Source organism: Capronia coronata (genome assembly GCF_000585585.1).
Source record: "Capronia coronata CBS 617.96 chromosome Unknown acBCG-supercont1.1, whole genome shotgun sequence".
NCBI lineage: Eukaryota > Fungi > Ascomycota > Eurotiomycetes > Chaetothyriales > Herpotrichiellaceae > Capronia > Capronia coronata.
In genome coordinates this window covers 1,497,871-1,517,869 of record NW_006912893.1, presented here as the reverse complement: position 1 = coordinate 1,517,869, position 19,999 = coordinate 1,497,871, and the positions used below count along the sequence as shown (strand labels likewise).

Sequence of the window (19,999 nt, the reverse complement as noted above, 5' to 3'; positions counted from 1 at the left end):
GAGGGTGCATTCATACTCGTGGAGCTCGTCTGAGGGTCGATATTGCCGACGACGAAAATTACGACGATGATGGCGCTGGAAACATGGGCTTGATGAGATCATGACTATGTGGCAAGTGTATACGCTCACGGGATCTGATTCAAGACAAATAGCTGAATTCAACATTGGAACGAGCGGGTTGCTTTCTGGTATATATAACTATCATGAGTGCTATCGAACACAGTATCGCATTAACAGGGCATATAGGTAACGACAGCTAGAGATGGACGTGTGCGCCATTGATCAGTTCAAAAGAAAGACACCAAAATCCTCTCCTTCCGCGTGTCCGAAACACGTAGCACAATCTCACACATGGCCGCCATTCCTTCTGGGAGCCAAACACCAAACGGACCAGGGAAACCCATCTATCCTCCAAGATACTGCAGTAGCAACTCTGGGAGTGACCGGCTATATTGAAATGAAGAAACTCTTCTCGCCCTCCCTGGGCTCCACGACGCAGCGCTTGATGATGGGATCGGCGCAAGAGATGCGGATTCTCTCCGGGGTGGCGGGACTGCGCAGGTTCAAGATGGCGTTCTCGCCATGCTCGGCGCGCGCGGCCTTCAGGGCATCGCGGATGGCGAAGAAGGCGGCGCTGCCCATGAAAAGGGGCGGCTCGCCGACGCCGCGGCTGCGTTGGATGGTGCGCAGGTTCTTCCACTCGACGTCCTTGAGCAGCGAGATGTTCATGACCTGCGGGATGTCGCGGAAGCCGGGGATCTTGTACGCGCCCGGTCCGCGCGTGAAGATCTGGCCGGAGCCGCGGTGCCACAGCGATTCCTCGGTCGTGAACAGACCTTGGCCCTGGACGTAGGCGCCTTCGACCTGGCCGTAGTCGATCACCGGGTTGATGCTGCGACCCACGTCCATTTCGATGTCAGTCCGCAGGCACGTCCAGTCGCCAGTCAGCGTGTCGATGAGCACTTCCGACGCCGTCACGCCCTGGGTGAAGTAGAAGAACATCTTGCCTGTGTTCTCGACCGACGGGTCTTCTGGGTTCGGACCCCAGACGTAGCCGATCTCGGGCGTGCGGTAGAAGCCGTTGGCGCTCAGGTTGACACGGTCGAAGTAGGCGGCGTGCGCGAGTTCTTTCATCGTCGCCTTCGGGCCCAACTTCTCTCGGTAGGGGGCCAGACGCTCGTTGAGTTGCACGCACGCATTGTAGGCCGCGTAGCCGTTGAGATCGGAAGATGCCGACGCAGCTGTGCTGGAGGTGTTCACGACCGTGTTGGTGGCCGTTTCTGATATGTGCACATTGGACAGCGGCACTTGAAGCGCTTCGGCTACGATCATGCAGATCTTGGTATGCAGACCTTGACCCATCTCCGTGCCGCCGTGGGCGACAAGAATAGAGCCGTCGTGGTAGATGTGCACCAGAGCGCCCGCCTGGTTGAGGAATAGTGCCGTGAACGAAATGCCGAACTTGGTCGGGATCAAAGCGAGCCCCTTCTTCTGCCATTTGTGGGTGGCATTGAACTCATCCACCGCCTTCCGTCGAGCTTCATAGTCTGACGACTCCTTGACTTGCTTGTACATGAGAGGAACATGCCAGTCTTCGAGGGCCTGGTTGAAGTGCGTCAGTTCATTGTCCTTGTAAAAGTTGATCTCCCGGAGCTTCTCGACTGGGATCTTCAGGTGGTCTGCAATCTCTTCCATATAGGTCTCGGCGATGAACATGCCCTGTGGCCCGCCAAATCCGCGGAAGGCACTATTCGAGACTGTATTTGTTTTACAGATGCGACCGTCGACGTCAATGTTCGGGATCTTGTAACATCCGTCAATATGGGACAGAGCCCGATCGATCACCGCAGCGGACAGATCCTGCGACCATCCACCGTTGTTGAAGGCGCTGGCCTTGAGCGCTTGAATTTTGCCGTCCTTGTTCACGCCAACCTTCCATATACCCAGGAATGGATGTCTCTGGCCAGAGGTCACAATGTCTTCGTCGCGGTTAAGCATACATCGGACAGGCCGTCGGACCTTGTTGGCAGCAACGGCGCAAATGGTTGAGAGTTGGATCGACCGAGTCTCCTTCCCACCAAACCCGCCACCAAGTCTCTTCACTCTAGCCACAATCTTGTTGGACTGTACGCCAAGCGCCTTGGAAGCGTACGCCTGCGTCTCGGACGGGTTTTGCGTACTGGCCCAGAGTTCCATCTCGCCGTCTTCTGGTTTGGGGATGGCAAGACAGGCCTGTGTCTCCAGGTAGAAATGTTCCTGGCCACCCATTCTTGCTGTTCCCTCGAAGACGTAATCGCTTTCCTTGAATGCCTTCTCCACATCGCCTTGGCGGATGTAGCGATAGTGTTCGAAGAAGCTCTGCTTTTCAATGGCTTCTTCAATGGTGAAAATTGCAGGAAGTTCCTCGTACTCGACGAGAACAGCACGAGCTCCTGCAGCAGCTTGATGTGAATTGTTCGCGAGAATCATACCAATTGGTTGCCCCGCCGTGAAGACCTCATCCTCAGCGAAGAAGGTTTCATCGGCAAGAGGAGCTCCCCACCAGTTCGCCTTGGGATCGACAAAATCATGCCTGTCGACCCAAGCGACCACGCCTGGAAGGTCCAAAGCCGGGCTGGCATCCACCTTCAGAAGTTTGGCATGTGCTTTGGTCGACAGCACCAGGCAGCCAATGAGCTCGTCCTTCTGATGGGGAATGTCATCGGTATACTGAGCCTCGCCCGTGCACTGTTTCAAAGCAGCAAGATGCGGATTCGACTTGCCCAATATCTTCTGCGAATAGGCAACAGCAGCATCATGATCCTTGTGACCGCGGGAGATCTCTCGTTCAATCTCAGCAATGGCTTCCTTGTCGGCCTTCTTGCTAGCTTCCTCAATGTTGACAAGGACGTCATGGTAGAAACGGTAGAAGAACCCTAGGGCCAGTGACTTCCTATACGTTGCCATGCCACCTGGGACACCGAATGGGAGATTGAAATCCTTCTCCAAGGCGTTCATCACACCCTCCAATGTTTGAGGGTCCGTGAATGTCTTTCCGACAATGTATTCAGAAGCATTCTTCGCTTGGATCGTGGTTGGAGCCATGCCTCCGTACACCAGGCTCGCATCCTTGACCGTGTAAGAATCATCCAGTGCCACCCGCAGACAAGCATTGACAATGGCAATGTCGTCATCTTTCCTTTTCGATTGCTTGTATGTCCTGATATATTCCCCTTTTTCTGAAGCAACGGGGATTCGCATGGCTGCAATGACAGCGTCCTCGGGCAATGCAGTCACTCTGTAGCTCTTGAAGAAACTCGACATTGGAATCTCAGTCGTCTTCTTTAGCGACTTGGCAATCAGTGTAGAGTTGGTGGCCACAAACACAGGGTTGAGGTCTGAGATGGGAGAGGCTGTCGCAAGATTACCTGCTGGAGTGCCAACGTTTCGAATCTGACGACCGGCAAAATATCTGATTGCCTTCTTGATCGCCTTGAATGACTGGGCTTTGGCAGCGCCGTAATGCTTGACGGCTTCGTCACAGATGTTCTCGAGATCGGTCAACGCCACATTGCCACCAATCTCAAGATAGTCATCGTGGAAGGAATACTTGCGTAGTTCAGCGATGTCTCCGACATAGACCGAGGTGGAATATTGCATGGCCTTGAATTTGATTTCGATCTGTGTTTCCGTGCTTCCACCAATTAACTTGGCACCAGGGAATGCGTTTTTGATTTCCAGCAACTGCTGCAGCGTGACTGGTCTATACCACTTCTTCCGCTTGTTGCCAAACGCCAGAGGCTTGAACTCATGCTTTTTGAGAGCAGGAGGGTATATCAGTTCAGTAGACTTGTCGTAATGGATGAAAGAAGGAGGCGTAAATTTCTTTTCCGTCGCTTCATCCGTGCCATTTGAGGCACCTCCGTTGCACGAGCCACCGTTCTCCATGCAGCAGCCCGAACCGCCGTTGGCAATGGATCTGCCGCATTTCTTATTGAAACTTTGGGCGGCATCAAGGATAGGTCTGTAGCCTGTGCAGCGACACAAATTGCCATCGAAGGCCTCTTCAACCTCTTCCTCAGAGGGCTCCGGCCCATTATTCCGGAGCAGAGCGTACAGGCTCATGACAATGCCTGGTGTGCAGAAGCCGCATTGACTGCCACTGGCCATGGCGATCCGCTGCTGTGCGGGATGTGGGTTTTTGGAACTCCCAATGCCCTCCACTGTAATGACATGCTTTCCATCAATACTGGCCAAGGGAGCCAGACAGGCATTGACCGAAGCATGATATATTTTGCCCGTGGTCGGGTTCAGTTGTGATACTACGACGGTGCACGCACCGCATCCACCTTCTGCGCAGCCCAGTTTTGTCCCTGTCAGCCCGATGCCTCTTAGATACTCCAAAAGTGTGACTTCGGGGTCAACGGCGTCCAATTCGACCTTGGTGCCATTAAGATAGAATCGGATCGTATCATCATAGCTTTCGGTCAGAGAGGCTAGGGTGACGACTTTCTCAGCCGTCGCGGCTGGCTCGAGGAGGCCAGGAGCCATATGAAACCAGACGACACCGGTCGATGTTGAGGTGGAGGAGGAAGGGAAGTGGAAGGTCCTCTATAGAATTAGCATTCCAAATCCGTCTTTCTGGCTCGAGAGAGCATGAAATAACAGTCCAGCAACAACGGTACAAAAGCAATACTTCTTCCAGAGGAGATAAAGAAAGCAGAGAAAAAGAACAGCAAACTTATCGGCGATATCTGGATCTCACATCATAGCAATTGCTCATGGAATCGATAGGACCATATGCAACCTCTGCATGGAGGTGGCGGCGCACGAATCACAGAGAGGACGTTGTTAGCAGTACGAGGCCAAAGATGTAGAGGGGACGGCCGATGGAACGATAGTACAAAGGAGTTGCACGCCCGCCGCGCCAATCAGATCGTCCAGAAATGGAGATTCCGCTTATCTCGGTCACGTGGTCATCGGAGACCTCCGGTCAACCACACCCCAAGAGGGTGGAAGCGGGCGACGGCAACCAGGGGAGATTGTACGAACCCAGGGATGTCGGAGCGAACTTCGGTACATAGGTAGCTAGCTACTCAGTACACCAGCACTGTTGTCCATGCTGAACGCGACCCATAACATACATTACTGTTCTCCCGTTCGTCGTTATTGCCAGACGAGAACAGGCCAGACACGCTTCCCCAAGGCCAATGCTGTTCGAGAAGTCTACCACATTTTCTCCACAGCCAGATCGCCAACTGCCCAATCACATAGCAGTGCGAAGATGACAGGCTCCCCTATCATCCTTATTCACTCTGCAATATTGGAAGAAGCCCTCGCTCTCGCCACATCTTGTTCACCTCAAGCACATTCCGAAAGTGTTCGGGAACAGCGAAGCCACCCCATTCTCCCGCCAACTGCATACACAGATAGGTCACTATCTGTTCCGTCCAGTTACCAGAGATGATGAGAGCCTCTCGAATTAAGTGGAACGCAGTCAAACAACTTTCACGGGCCAATGGATTTCCATACATCAGGCACTGCACGATGTGGTGTTCGAACAATCTTCGGCTTGATTGGGGAGTCATGTCGTCTGGAAAGACCAATTGCAGCACGACTTGGCCTGTTCCACGTACTGCGTTCCATTCCTCATTGCTCGGCCTGGCAATGTCGCGGTCGACCATCTCAACATCGTTGAAGATAAAATAGTCGCTTTCCGACATCGCACGGTAGACCGCCTGTCGGTGACGTTCAACCAGATTATGCCGGTGGCCGACGACATATGCCCTAGTTGGTGTTTGACTCTTCCGTATCGTATCTCGATCGATTGGCCCTAGTATCCTGGCTTTTTCGCATTCCATCACCCAGTGACGTTGGATGTCTTCGAAAAGATGTTCTTTGCGACAATAGCGTACGTAGCTTTCTGGTCCACAGGCAGGGCAGATAACAACAAGAGAGTCTAGAAGTCGACAAAATCAGTATTTGGTCACAGTTATCAATCCTCGGGAGCGCCTACCCCAGCAGCTGGTCATTCGGCGGCAATCCGGCTTCGGGCATAACAGTCGAGGATCCATGCTGTCGAACTTGAACTTGGGGACAGTTGATGATACGGCGGACGTGGTCGACGTCTGGAGGTCTCGTCAGTGACTGCGGTTTCTCCCCGCATCTCAAACACTTACCTGAGTATTGGTCAAGTCGCCTGTAAGATGCACGTTTTGTAGCGGTGCCGATAAACCTGCGACAAGATCCTCATCTGCCTCTTGGTGAATTCGCTTGTTTTCCATGGCCTGGCGACCGATTGCACTGTCTTCCTTGACCCGGTCTTCAGCACACGGGCTTTTGCCCAGTCCCGAGCCTTCGCTGGTCGAACCAACGGTAGCCATAGTTCTCTCGACGTGTCTCCTGATGATGTGTGAAGTATTCTCGAGTTTCTGTTGCTGTGGGCTTGGCGAGACCTTCTGCTTGTGGGACTTTTTGATTTCCGCAGGCGAAGATAAACAATCAACGTCTGGGACAACTGCGCTGTTCGTCACGCGCGGGGATTGGCTGACAGAAGCAGTGCCAGGTGTTACATTCTCCAATGGACGAGTGAGGCCTTGGTTCAGCAGAGCTGAAGAATCAAGCGTTTCTGCAAGAAAAACATCAGCGAGCTTGGCCCAAGTATTGATCATGTAAGTCAGGCGTACCTTGAGAAGCCGAGGGAGGCTCTTCATCGCGTTTATGGGCAGCGTACGGCTTCCTCTGTATCTTTCTTTGCTTCGGCTTGTTTTTCTTCTTGGGTTTCTTTCCCTTCTTCGATTTCATGGGTTCATTTGCCTGAGCGATCTCAGCGACCTCGTCGCCGGTATCTTCGCCCAGCTTCTCGTCCTTTGTCTCTGCCATGAGAAATCTGAAGAACAAAGCCCTTCGTCAACAAGGGAAGGAGTGTGAGTAAAAGAGGATGATACACTGCGCACAGAGCCCAGCATTATGAGAACGTGCTCGCGTTCTCTCCAAAAGGGACTGACTGCGCTGTAGACTCTGGCCTTGTTTATTTGACGACTAAGCAACCGCATAACTCATCAGCATGCGGTATGTCATCCTCGTTTGCCGCTGCTTCTCCGTCCTTTGATCATTGCGAATGGGTTTCCCGTGCCGCAGTGACTATTGCTCCGGCTAGGGAACAATACCACTACCATGTTGGCCTGGTGCTGTCAGGCCGGATCTGATGACAGGCACGACTGGGGACTCACCACCAGGTCCGCCCCCACAGTGTCTTTGTGCGGAATCCAGCCTGGTGATGTTTGACAAGGCATTTCCAGAGTCACGGCCTATTCGAAATGGGCTCGTTGTTTTTGCCAGATGAAACAGCTTTGAACACGTATCGAATGTTCCAGCGTAGAAATCTTCATCTATCATGCTTCGTCGGAGCTGACAGGACTACAACTTAGTCTTCAGCACACGTCGATGAACAGAGATTCAAAAAATGAAACATTCAATGCAGCGGTACACGGGACGTTGGCCATTCCGAGCTAAGTTCAGAACCATCGTGCGCGTAGCCAGAGCAACAACGCGTTGAAGATAACGTTTCTCCAGAGGTGGAAAGGTGTTTCGTCCCAAGGCTAAAGGGTCGCGGGTGGTCTTGTCAACTACAAAGAGCTCTTGAAGAGGGCGTGGATCATGGCATGAGCTGATATGTGAGGACAACCAAGTCACAAACAACGATATCCCAGGCTGGAGCATGATGCATTCAGTCCACAGATATGAAGCCGTCGATATACGGTATATAGTAATGTTTTCCAGTTGTGATAGAACGACAAAAAAGGGGGCGTTGGATGGAGGAAGTTCATCCTCACGTGACTGAGATATTGCACTAATCCACTTAAGGCTTAGAGACAACCACTTAATCACGTGTGTGGTATTGCTGACTGCCGTGCGACACCTTCCAAGTTCAAGTTCAAGTTGGCTGCGTTCAAGTTTGCAAAATTGGCTGGAACCCCCGCAACTCATAGCACCAGTGATCGAATGCAGCTGCCAGACTCGGGCTTTCACTTCTCAGTCTCACTCCAGTTCATTTATTCTATTCTTTTTTTTCAGTTTTAGGGTCTCGTCCATCCCGAATTATCGCTATATTCCCTCCGCCATGGCGGATCTCAGCAACATACTTGCTGCTCTCGCAGCCCAGAGACAGGGTGGAACACCTTCGCAAGCTCCTCCTCCTCCTCTTCCTCCGCCTGTGCCTGGGGCGCCCTACCCTCCACCTCAGTATGCCACCCCACCGACCAGCGCAACCCCTTACGGACTTCCTCAGCCGATCAGCTCCGGCAGCGTCGATTTAGCCAACATCAAACCAGTCAGTTCCGGCTCTGTTAGCATCGCAGATGCCATTGCCAAAGCCCGTGGTATCGCGGCGGAAAAGGGTCTGTCCTATGATCCCAGCAGACGTAAGATGACCCGCAAGCCATATCTTCTCCATACTGACATGAGGGATAGCTCCTATGAACTCCGACCCTCGCGCAGGTGGCCGAGGCTACCGACGATCAAGGTCCCCCTCGCGCTCTCCGCCTCGCCCAGGCAGAGATGGTTTTCGCGATTCTTACAACCCGTATCGTGACGACCGGCGTAACGTTGCACCTGGCTACAGTAGGGAGCGTTCATTTTCGCCTAGAGGCGGCCGTCATTCCCCTGCCCGGTATAGAGACGATCGATCACCAGGCAAGGACAGAGGGGCTGAAGGTGAATCTGAAGTCCTTCCGTTGGATAAAAGTGTGGTGGGCTTGATCATAGGACGCTCTGGGGAGACCCTTCGACGAGTCGAGAACACAACCGGTGCTCGAGTTCAATTCCTGGATGGCCCAGAAGTCGCAGGCAGTCAGAGACATTGCAGGATTTCTGGCAGTCGGTCTTCTCGTGCAGCCGCTAAAGCCGAGATCTACAAGATCATTGACGACAATGACTTGGCGAAGAGAGGACAGGACAAGCCCCGCACTCAGAGCAAGGTCTCGGTGGTTACCACCAAGGAAGGCGACAGTCTGCAGATGATGGTTCCCGACCGAACGGTGGGCCTTATTATCGGCAGGGGCGGTGAGACGATCCGAGACCTGCAGGACCGGAGTGGCTGTCACATTAATATCGTGGGAGAAAACAAAAGCGTCAATGGATTACGGCCAGTGAATCTGATCGGCAGTTTATCGGCCCAGCAGTATGCCAGAGACCTAATTCTAGAGATCGTGGAGAGCGATCAGAAAGGCATTAGCGTCAAGGACCTTCACCGGGAGCGAGAGGAACCACAAGGCAAAGTGAACGACAGCATTATCGTGCCCGGCGAGGCCGTTGGCATGATTATTGGGAAAGGTAACGGTTGTAACTCCTCGCCGCGGAACTGCTGCTAATGTTGTTGGCAGGTGGTGAGTCCATTCGCGACATGCAGAATCAGACAGGATGCAAGATCAACGTCTCGCCCGCAAGTGGCCGCGACGTCGAACGAGAGATTGGTTTGGTCGGTAGCAGACATGCTATCGACGCTGCCAAACGTGCTATCATGGAGAAGGTTGACACTGTGGTAAGTTATTCAAGACCGTTCCGAGAAGGACCACGCTGATCGCAAGCTCAGCGTGCTCGCACTCAAGGCCGTGAGCCGCGCGACGACTATTCGGATCGATACTCGGCGCCGCCGCCCGTCTATCCTGTCAGTGGGATCCCTCCCGCTCAGCCAGCTCCGCCGGGTCCCTCGGCTCTCCCACCCCCAGCTGCCGGTGCGGCCGACCCCTATGCTGCCTACGGCGGCTACCAGAATTATCTTCAGATGTGGTACTCAGCACTTGCGGCGAACCAACAACAAGGTGTTCCAGGTCAAGGTGAGCAACGGTAAAGGCCCGTGAGTTGACTGTGACCGGGTTCGTGACTGGACTGTGTGCCTCTGCTGGTGGACCTCGACCCACTCGAACCACCCGAACCGTTTGACGACTTGACCCGCCTTCTCGAAACTATGGATGAGCTGTCCCAAACTCCTCGCAAAAACCTCCTCGCAACGTCGTGCATGCTGTGATTGTTGATGAGTGCCACCCGGGCTCTTGGAGGCATTATTCCACCTTGGTGACCGGTGGATGATACGCAAAGACTGACCAGCGTGACACGAACCCCGTTGTGCTGATGACTGCCTCGTGCCTGGACACTCAAAGACTCTGCGCTCACCTCGCCCTCCCGAGATTTTCCGCGCCAGGCCTGATATATATGATGGCTTGGCTTCCCGCTATCAGCTCAGATGAAATGCTTAGTTGCACCTATTGAGCCACAAAACAATCACCGCTGCCGCAGTGATTGAAGCAGTGCGGTTGTGCAAAGGAGAGATATCGATGTCGCATACATTGTTGCTCGCGTCCAGATCGACAGGGCCGCTACAGCAGCATAGGTCTGGCTGTGCGATTTATCGCCAAGCAAGTAGATGTGTACAATATTGCCTGACATCCGCGTGAATCCCATAGACCAGATCCGACGTGAATGAGGCGGTTGACAAAAGCCAACAACAGCTTACAGGTAGAAGAACTTGAAGCGCAATGATGCTCGGGGAGACACTAAGACAGAAGCGGTGTGCTAAGGACGGAATCGACAAGGGTGTAAACAAGGAATGACCTCATTTCCAGCCAACCTTAATACCTTAATACGATGTCTGCTGGATGCCCCCCAGACGCCACAGGGGTGGGTTCTGGCGGTGGCTGACCTCACTCTTTAAAAGCCTGCTTTCCTTCGCCTTGTCACTTAACGGGCTCTTGCTGAGGCACAAGCTTGGACGTCAAGTTGCATCGTCGTGCCTCATTCCCAACTGTCCGGTGTCGTTGTCGAGGACTGCGTCTTGGTGGGCCAGAGAAGATAACTACCTGCTCAGCAGGTTTCAGCCGGGCGCATCGTGCTCGAAACGGCACCGATGCAGTTGGGAAGATGGCGACGCAACCTGGAGATCGCCTGCTACACCCATCTCTTCCGCCGTGTCAACAAGTTTCGAGTCTCAGGACTCACGTGAGAGCGCGTGTTTGACGTGAAAGAAACCCGGGAGAGATGGTTGGTGGGCGCTTCTCCAGCCTGGTGGCGCTGTTTTCAGACTTAGGCGCCGACCTGGATGGAAACATCGCTACCAGTTGACGTCCTTGGCCGCAACAAGCACGGCTTTTCTGACATTTGAAATTCTGTTTCACGCCAGGAATAGCCTTGTGCGATATGTTGCTGGTGGCTCTGCGGCGTGGAGGAAAGATTTACGGGGAAAGCGGTACGTGTGGCAGAATTTCCTATTCTTGTCCTATTGTCCTATTGTCCTATTGTCCTATTGTTCTTTGTCAATCAATCCATTCACTGTGGTCGCTATTGTTGCAGTCTGTTGCACTATTCAGAGTCACAAATCTCCTTTTGTTTGCTCTAAATAATTCTTCTTTGACAAAATCTGAATGACTTTCCTTGTCAACCGGACATGCCTGTCTGGCTGTCACTTGTTGCTGCACCACCAAGACTTCTCTTTCTCATTTGCTTCTTTGACTGAGCGAGCCCTACCTGCAATTCTACTTCCACCATCCTCACAGATTACTGACTTCGAATTTAATATCCAGATAATTCCTCGTCGATCTCTCTTCCATGTCCGCCTCGTCAGCCTTTCCGGCTGGCCCTCCTCCGTCCATGCCTGCAGGCAGCCATGAGATACGAGACTACTACTCCAACCAAGGCCCACCTCGGTCGTTGGCACACACTGCACCATCCATTACACCCTACCTAGGCCTCCGGGCTCGTTTATCACAGATATGGCTCAATCGATGGACCATACTGCTCCTGCTCGTTCTCGCTCGCACCCTTATCGCCATTTCTGGTATCGACAACGACTTGGGCTCGGCACGACGCGAAGCACTTTCGGCATGTTCGGACGTTGAATCGATGGGCTCCACCATGGCATCCATGCCTCATTACATGTCGCAGGGCGTAAATGAAATGGCTGCCACCAGTGTTGAGAAGTCGGTCAACGGTCTGATGCAGATGACCAGCTTGAGCGTTACAGCTGTTGAAGAGATTGTCGTGTTTGTCATCGGCATGATGACAAATACCTACCTCTGCCTGATCACTTTGGCCGTCAGCGGAAGTTTGAATACAGTTATTGGAGCCCTGGACTCTGCACAAACTGGTCTCAACACACTCACCAAGAATCTCGGAAATGACATGTCAGGCGCGGTGAAGGATTTCGAATCAGCGTACGACAAGTTTGTAGATGCCCTCAAGGGCATCACAGCGTTTGGACTCTCGGTTCCGCAACCTCCACCACTGAACTTGACCCAGCAAGTCAAAACCTTACAAGGTCTCAAGTTACCGGCGAACCTGGATGCCGATCTCCAAAAGCTCAACAAGTCGATCCCTACCTTCGATCAAGTCAAGAACTTCACCGAAGGTGTTATTCGGCTTCCCTTCGAAGAGGTCAAGCAGCTCATCAATGGCTCCCTTGGCAACTACACGTTCAATCGTTCTATGTTTCCTGTACCTGAGAAGCAGGAGCTGAGCTTTTGCAGTGACAATGACGGAATCAATGACTTCTTTGACAATCTAGTTAACCTAGCTGCCATTGCTCGCCGAGTTTTCATTGGTGTCCTGCTTACCCTGGCTATCCTGGCAATGGTCCCTATGGCATGGCGCGAGATTCGTCGTTGGCGGAAGATGCAGGAGCGTAGCCAATTGATTCAATCAGATTCGCGTGACCCCATGGAAGTTGTGTACCTGGTCAGTCGGCCTTACACTTCATCTGCTGGGCTCAAGGCTTCACACTCTGTGGAATCTCAGCGAAAGAAGAATCTTATTCGTTGGGTCATTGCCTATGCTACCTCCGACGCGGCGTTATTTGTCCTTGCCCTCGCACTGGCGGGTCTCTTTTCATGTCTTTGTCAGGCCATCCTGCTGCGGTCCCTACAAAAAGAGGTCCCGAATCTTTCCAACCAAGTGGGTGCCTTCTCCGACAAGGTCGTAACTCAACTCAACAATGCATCCCAGGCATGGGCCATTGGCACCAACGCCGCCATTGCGTCCACTAGCCGCGACATCAATCAGGACATGCTGGGGTGGGTCAACACCACCACGACCGCAATCAACGATACTCTCAATGCATTTGTGGACAAGACAACAGACGTGCTGAACACGACATTTGGCGGCACGCCTCTGTATGACCCAATCCTGGAAGTCCTGAACTGCCTCGTTCTCATGAAAATCGCGGGGATTGAGAAAGGGTTGACCTGGGTCCACGATAATGCGCATGTCGACTTCCCAACTCTTCCGAATGACACTTTCAGCTTGGGTGCCGTGGCCAGTCTTGCATCATCCAGCAACTCCGGTGACTCGTTTCTTGCGAGTCCGGGTGATGCAGCAAGCGACAAGATTACCAGCGCTGTTGCCCGGGTTATCACCATAGTATCAGACACCATTCGGACAGAGGCCATCATTTCCACCGTCATTCTTCTTGTATGGATTTTGGTCGTGCTCATTGGGGTCATTCGGGCTCTTTCACTTTGGGCTGGGCGGGAGAAAGTTAGGGGTGAAGGTGGTGCTCCGGCATTTCCTTCGTCCACTGCGTCAAATCATGACTTTCGCTCCAACGACCAAGACCGGTATACCGGGTTCGCAGATATCCCGCTGTCGGCAGTGAACAATACCAGACCAACGTCGCCAGCACCCAGGTATACCCCATCCAAGGAGGCTGACGTGCGGGAAGGCGGCTATCAAGGATCAAAGCTCGGAATTGCTGGATGGCGGGCGCATGAGGAGACTCCACCCACTGGAATCGACATCAAACAGGGGAGCATCTGGAACAGTTGAGGAGCGAGGAGCGAGGGGATTCTGCTCAATGATCAGTTTGTGCAGGGTACAAGCAGCCGAATTCGGAAATTCCCGAGTTCGCTCATCTACCAGAGTGGCATAACGCGGAGAGCAAATGAACGTTTGTGGAGAAGTAATGGAATTCTGATTGGAGCCAGACCGTGATTTACGAGATTTCACGGGTGGCATTGCGTCACGCGCGTGTGATGTGAATGATGATATGCTTTGCGAGGGCATCTCTTTGTCCTGGGAAGAGAACGACGCCGGGATTTTCTTTGTACCGATCTTTGAACAAAAGAAAGCAAGAAACGTCCGGCCTCGCATCTCACCAGGCAATAAACCCTCAGCCAACACCGAGGGACCAATATTCCTTCCCTGCCCCTTCTCCGGTGGCGCAGACAGTCTCTCTTCCTTCGGTTGAGAGCCTTTGCTCTTTTTTCCGCCGACCTTTCGATGGCCCTCGACTCCCCAGAGTGGCCCTCGCGCCTTTCTTGCACGAGAGAGGTGATAAGTAAGGCATTCGGTGTACTGAGATTAGTGGCACTGCGCCTTTTATCGCAGCCGGAGTCGCGTGATGGAGTGGAACCATAAGTCCTATCGATCTTATATACCTCATTGTGCCCTTTCAGGGCAATGGTGGTATCTCGGGGACGAAGCAGGTCTTGTTTTTTGAACGTTTGGAACCAAGTCGGTTTAGAGCCCCCATTCGTCCTATTATGGTAGGGCGATGTTGCGTAGGCTCTTCCGACCCAGGCATTTTTGTTGTTGTTGAGCTATGGTCTCGGGGGATATCTCATGGCAGCTGTTGAAGTGTGCGTGGATGTTGAGGCCCTCATTTGCGTTGGCGTCGGTCTCCTGCGGGTTGTCTCCTCGGAAGCTTCTTGGTTCAGCCAGGGTCTTGTTTCGGCCAGGGCCATTGTCTCTTCACTGATCTTCGGAGAAAGTCGAAAGTGGTGTGCTTGGTGAGAAGATGATCCGGAGGTCATTTATTGGCGTCCAACCGAATGAGTTCACCTTCGGGGTGAGCTCTGCAAAGTTGGTTTCTTCAATTTCGACTACACCCGCCAACTCAACCGATCTGTCGATCATCGCATGTCTTGCCAGAACAGATCGAGAGTCGAGAAGAGGGGACGACTATTGCGACGGTTCATTTCGAAGAAGGTCCTCTCTGTCTGTATGCTCCAGGTGGCCCGGGTCCTAGCATGCGGGATCCGATCGTCACCGGCATGCTGGAGCATACGGACTCCAGGACGGACTTGTGTAGCACTTGCTCCGAGTCCACACAACCCCTCCTCTGCCGGATCGCACGAATGAACAAAAACAAGTCAACCGTGCGGTTCGACATTACCCCAACTCCACAAGGAAAACAAAAAAAGGCCGTGGGCTAGATCAAAGCGTTGTCTGTTTACGCCGTCTCTTGCCTCGGATTCGGGAGGCGGGTCAATTCTTTTCGCGTGTAGATAGGCAGCTGCTTAGATAGATACGAATGTCATGATCTGGCCTGACAATGTCGCAAAGCGATCCCTGTTCATTCCTTTACTTTGTATTGTAAACACAGATACAGATATTCTGTGCTATATTAGGATATAGCCACAGCCCGGTGATGAACTCACTCCTGGCCGGTATCACGTGATGAAAAAGGAAATCTTGTCTTGAACAGGGAATTCCAGTACCCAATTAGGAATTTGTCCGCGGATTTGATGAGCCAACACGGAACGTCTTTTCAGGGCACCATATTCAACACCATCATCGCAAAAATTATTATTTATTTTCCCGTTCGGCAAGCGCAGAAAGAAGGCAAGAAGCAGGAAGGAAGCAGGCACAACCGACAACAGCAATCACTGACATCCTCGTAACCGCCTTCAAGTTCCTCCATATTCTTTGGCTGGCTCTCTCCCTTCTTCCTTCTCGACCACCTTCTTCAACTTTGTACCGGTAGTTGAGCGCCTACCTCCTAGTAGGTCACAGCTACCTTCAATCGATTTCAAGTCTCATGTGCCTTGGTCTCTGGGTGGCCTCCTGACCATGATAGGCTGATGACCCTCTTAAGGCCGCCGGGATGCAGCCTCACTACGTCGAACTGGACAGGGAGGAGAGACCATTACAGGTAAGGGACCATTGGTCCGGCGTCGCGCTTCTGCACGCACCCAGCCACCCAGAGCAAGACAACACAGCACAGCACAGCCGACCGTTTTCTGCCTTGCCAGAAGTTCAGTACCTCCAGGCAGCCTACACCAAACCGCATACCGTCAGCAGGCGTTAAGCATGCTGAAGAGGGGCTCCCACTCTGGCTGCCCTCAGCCACATCAAGAGCCCAGTGCGAAGATTCCTTTTATCTTCCTGTTACTTCACACTTCAATCATTCTCAACGGTTCCACTACCGTCGTCGCCCGTCGTCGCGGTACTTTGTGGACTTGAGGCAGGCATTGAGCTTGTAGAATCTCTCATTAGGTTCTGCCACCACCTTCAGTCTCGACTTTATTCATGCACCACCGCGAACCGTCCGACCTCGCTTGTTGCTAGGCTGCTACCTCTCCACCATGGAAGGTTTTATTGCGTTGGGTTTGGTCTGTAACGTCTTGCAACTCGTGGGCGCCTCCTGGCGAGCGGTGGAAGTCTATAAACAGTTCCGTGAGCGAGGAACGGCCAAGGAGATCGAGGCTATGCTCTATGCAACCCAGCAAGTGTCGGAATGCTACCAGTCACTGCAAGATTCGCTGAACAATGACCCAAACAAGATTCGGCTTCTAAAGAGCAACGTTGACCTCGTCGACCTGGCCAAAAAGTGTGGAGGCGTTGCCCACAAGCTTCGGGAACTACTTCTAACCTTGGAGAGCTCGCCAGCAACAAGACAGCGGACTCTCGCCGCCTTGTTGAAAGGCTACAACGCCAAAAGACGTTGGCGACAAGTTGAAGAGTTGAAGAGCGAGCTGGACCAGTACGTAAAGGTCTTAGACTCAAAGATACTGGTCCATCTTAGGTATGTGTCTATCACTGAGCATTTGAAAATTGATACGCGGGCTAACAGTGTTGGAAGCCAAAATATGGGCAGCATTGCTACCCAACAGACCAACGTCGGCGACAGTCTTTCCAATGTGCAGCAAAGACTCGTGCATGAAATCTTAGACGGCAATACACGTGTCAAGAATCTTATCACCGCATTGAATGACGAGACTACCCGTCATATTACCAAAGAGCATCTTGTCACAAGGCACCACACCACCCAGGAGATTGACCGCTTGCTAGATACACAGACCCAGGATGTCAAGCTTGACCACCTTATCAAAAGCCTACATTTCCCGGAAATCGAACTTCGCCAAAATAGCATCGAGGATGCCCACAGGAAAACGTACGAATGGATCTTTGACAAGTCCATAGGTCTTGCAAAGCCGTGGAGCAATTTCTTTGATTGGGCACAAAATGACAGTCAGCTATATTGGATTCTCGGTAAACCTGGTTCTGGAAAGTCGACTTTGATGAACTTTATCGTACAAGATGACAGGACGAAAGCTGCACTTTTGCTGCGGTCGTCCGACCTTCCCGTACTCCTTTTGACCTTTTTCTTCTGGGAAGCCGGGGTTGACCTACAGAAGAATGAAATCGGGCTCCTACGATCATTGATTTGGCAGATGCTCACGTCGCTTGACCGGACAGCCAGACCCCGAATTTGGTCGGACTTGATCCGGCAAAAGGTAGCTGTGGACACACCCACAATCTGGACAAGAAAGCAACTTCTACATCTCCTTTCCTTGGTGATCCAGGCGGTGCCCAGCCGGTTATGTTTCTTTCTCGACGGACTGGATGAGTTTCCAGCGCTGCAGGAAGACTTCAGTGCCATCACAGAGATCCTCGCCATTCTCCGCGGTAAGACTGGCGTCAAGATATGCATTTCCAGTCGACCTTCCACGGCAATCGAGAGACTATACCGCACCTGTCCTAAGCTAAGGCTGCAGGATCTGACCGAACCCGACATCGTGAGATACGTCGAGGACAATCTGATACACGACCCAGAAACACAATTCCTACATCAGTCATACCCCAATGAGACTGCTGACTTGGTCAAACGTGTTGTCGCCAAAGCTGATGGAGTATTTCTCTGGGTTCGCTTAGCCATTCACTCGCTCCTGCGGGGTGTCAGGAACGGGGATGATTGGCGGACACTGTCATCTCGTCTTGAGCAGATCCCGGAAGGTATCTTCAATCTCTATGCCCACATGTGGAGGAGAATGGAAGCAGATCATCCGCTCTACGCCAAAGAGGCCGTGCTTTATCTTCGGCTCGCCCAGAGATACCTTGATGAGACTCTAGTTGTATATGCGATCGCGGGTGATGAGAATCTGCAGCGTCGGTATCTAGACAATTTAGACAGTCTGAAAGTCGAGGATCTGGGAGGAAGTATCGACCTCGAGAGATCTCGAAAGAGATTGTTGGCATGTTGTGCCGGGTTTTTGGAGGTCCATGAGGACCATATTATTGAAGAGCATTACGACAAGAAACACCTATCTACTCTGCAAAAGAGTGCTGTCGGGCGATGTCCTGCAACGCTCAACAGACTGCTCGAGCTTCGAAAGAGTTATCGCACATTCAGGGTTTCGTTCATGCATCGGACGGCACATGAATGGCTACGCACGCCTTAAGGTCAGCAATTACTCGAGGCTCAGCCAATGTGCGAAGAAGACTTACTCAAGATATTCTTCCGATGCAATTTGGTTCTGGCCTTGGTTCTGATTTGCGATCCGACGCCCCGGGGCCTACGTAATATGTTCGACGTGTATAGATTCCCGTTCGAAGAGGATGACTCCGTTGAAATGCTGTCACAATTGGAGGCAGTCTGTGAGACGATTCTTTCGTTGGCATCTTCTGATACAATTGGCTTCCGAGATAAGTGGCCTGTCGACCAACATACAAAGGAAGTTGATTACACGGCAGCGTTCTTGGATATGAACCATGTGTGCTACACGAAGCACAAACTCGAGGGCTCCAGCATGCGACATAACACCGGTTATCTGACCGGGCTGCTTCGACGTTATTTGAAGGTCTGTTCCCAACCTTCGCGGGAGACTGCTCAAACAGTGTCTCTTTTGGTCAATCTTGGAGCCGATGTGAACGGAACAATGGGTCCGAATGTCTGCTCATCATGGGTGGATCATACCTATACCATCTGGCGTCGCATCCTGCGCATGTTGCCATACGCGTCCACCGGAAAGGACGACGTTGCGCTATGGGGGCATGCCCTGAAGGTATGTCTGCAAGCCGGCGCGGACCCCACCCTTCCTCTACCCTACCATATTTCGCAACCTGAGGCAGATTGGTGGTTCTCGAATCGTCGGCCTCCGATGTCGCAGCAATATGACCGAGTCATCATTTGCGAATGGACCGCTCGGGAACTTCTGGCAATGAGCATATGGAAGGAGACTCTGTGCCATTTGTTGAGCGAGGTTGGAGCCACAGGCAGCTCCAAGCAGATTATTGTCCTCGGTCCTAAAGAACCATGGCGCGTGATACCTAGACACTTCCTTGACACATGGCTAGAAGACGAGGCTTGTTACTTTCCTACTATCGGAAAGCCTAAGCATAGGCATCGCTTTCCTTACATTGAGCATAGGCATCGCTTTCCTTACATTGGAGTCGGACCAACCCCGCGATACACCCTGATGACAGGTCAGATCGACCGCCTTTTAACTGTTTCTGAAGCGGAGCAGACGTATTTTGAAGATGGTCTAGATGCACTCCATGCTGCTGGCTGGAGCGATGAAGAGATTCGAGGGCTCCCCCCTCTGCCGGGAATATCCTTGGGGAATTAGGGTGTAAATCCAGATGAAGGAAAGAGGAAGCAATAGGAGGACCGAGGCGCTACTGGATCACCCTCCGACGTCTATGTCGGGATCGTGGAGGAACAGGGAGGGCTGGATGACTCCAGCTCGGCTTTTGACGCGAATCTGTCCAAGCGTCAAGATGTCTTGCTTCGCTGTGTGTCCTTGGTATCCACCCCGACAACATTGGGAGCAGACTGAATGGGGATGTAGTGGCAGAGACATCGAGGCATTGTCGCGTCGAGAGTCTTGTTCCCGGAGGTGGTAGAATATGGGCAACATGAGTTGGTCCGACTTTCAAGTCGGTGAAACCAAGTGACCTGATCTCATTGCTCATGGTGCGACCTTCTCTTTCATTGACGGTAACAAAGGCAGAGCGTCGCCCTGTCTCAACA

The 19,999-nt window shown here is 52.5% G+C and overlaps 6 protein-coding genes across 6 annotated transcripts; 4 read left to right on the top strand and 2 right to left on the bottom strand.

Annotated features, from left to right (window-relative positions):
• Nucleotides 1-447: 447 nt before the first annotated feature.
• On the bottom strand, nt 448-4,530 carry A1O1_00540 (xanthine dehydrogenase; the record flags this gene model as incomplete). The annotated part of the gene is made up of 1 exon (XM_007721458.1): nt 448-4,530. The coding sequence occupies one exon, from the start codon at nt 4,528-4,530 to the stop codon at nt 448-450; it is 4,083 nt and encodes a 1,360-aa protein (XP_007719648.1).
• Nucleotides 4,531-5,285: 755 nt separating this feature from the next.
• A1O1_00539 (uncharacterized protein) lies at nt 5,286-6,861 on the bottom strand (the record flags this gene model as incomplete). The annotated part of the gene is made up of 4 exons (XM_007721457.1): nt 5,286-5,938; nt 5,996-6,107; nt 6,159-6,607; nt 6,666-6,861. 4 exons carry the CDS (start codon nt 6,859-6,861, stop codon nt 5,286-5,288), a joined length of 1,410 nt encoding a protein of 469 aa, XP_007719647.1.
• Nucleotides 6,862-8,101: 1,240 nt separating this feature from the next.
• A1O1_00538 (uncharacterized protein) lies at nt 8,102-9,829 on the top strand (the record flags this gene model as incomplete). The annotated part of the gene is made up of 4 exons (XM_007721456.1): nt 8,102-8,402; nt 8,452-9,312; nt 9,363-9,520; nt 9,572-9,829. The coding sequence occupies 4 exons, from the start codon at nt 8,102-8,104 to the stop codon at nt 9,827-9,829; spliced, it is 1,578 nt and encodes a 525-aa protein (XP_007719646.1).
• Nucleotides 9,830-11,580: 1,751 nt separating this feature from the next.
• Nucleotides 11,581-13,791, top strand: A1O1_00537 (uncharacterized protein; the record flags this gene model as incomplete). Its single annotated transcript, XM_007721455.1, has 1 exon — nt 11,581-13,791. The coding sequence occupies one exon, from the start codon at nt 11,581-11,583 to the stop codon at nt 13,789-13,791; it is 2,211 nt and encodes a 736-aa protein (XP_007719645.1).
• A 2,540-nt stretch (nt 13,792-16,331) lies between these two features.
• Nucleotides 16,332-18,428, top strand: A1O1_00536 (uncharacterized protein; the record flags this gene model as incomplete). Its single annotated transcript, XM_007721454.1, has 1 exon — nt 16,332-18,428. The coding sequence occupies one exon, from the start codon at nt 16,332-16,334 to the stop codon at nt 18,426-18,428; it is 2,097 nt and encodes a 698-aa protein (XP_007719644.1).
• Nucleotides 18,429-18,551: 123 nt separating this feature from the next.
• A1O1_00535 (uncharacterized protein) lies at nt 18,552-19,595 on the top strand (the record flags this gene model as incomplete). Its single annotated transcript, XM_007721453.1, has 1 exon — nt 18,552-19,595. The coding sequence occupies one exon, from the start codon at nt 18,552-18,554 to the stop codon at nt 19,593-19,595; it is 1,044 nt and encodes a 347-aa protein (XP_007719643.1).
• Between the last annotated feature and the right edge of the window lie 404 nt (nt 19,596-19,999).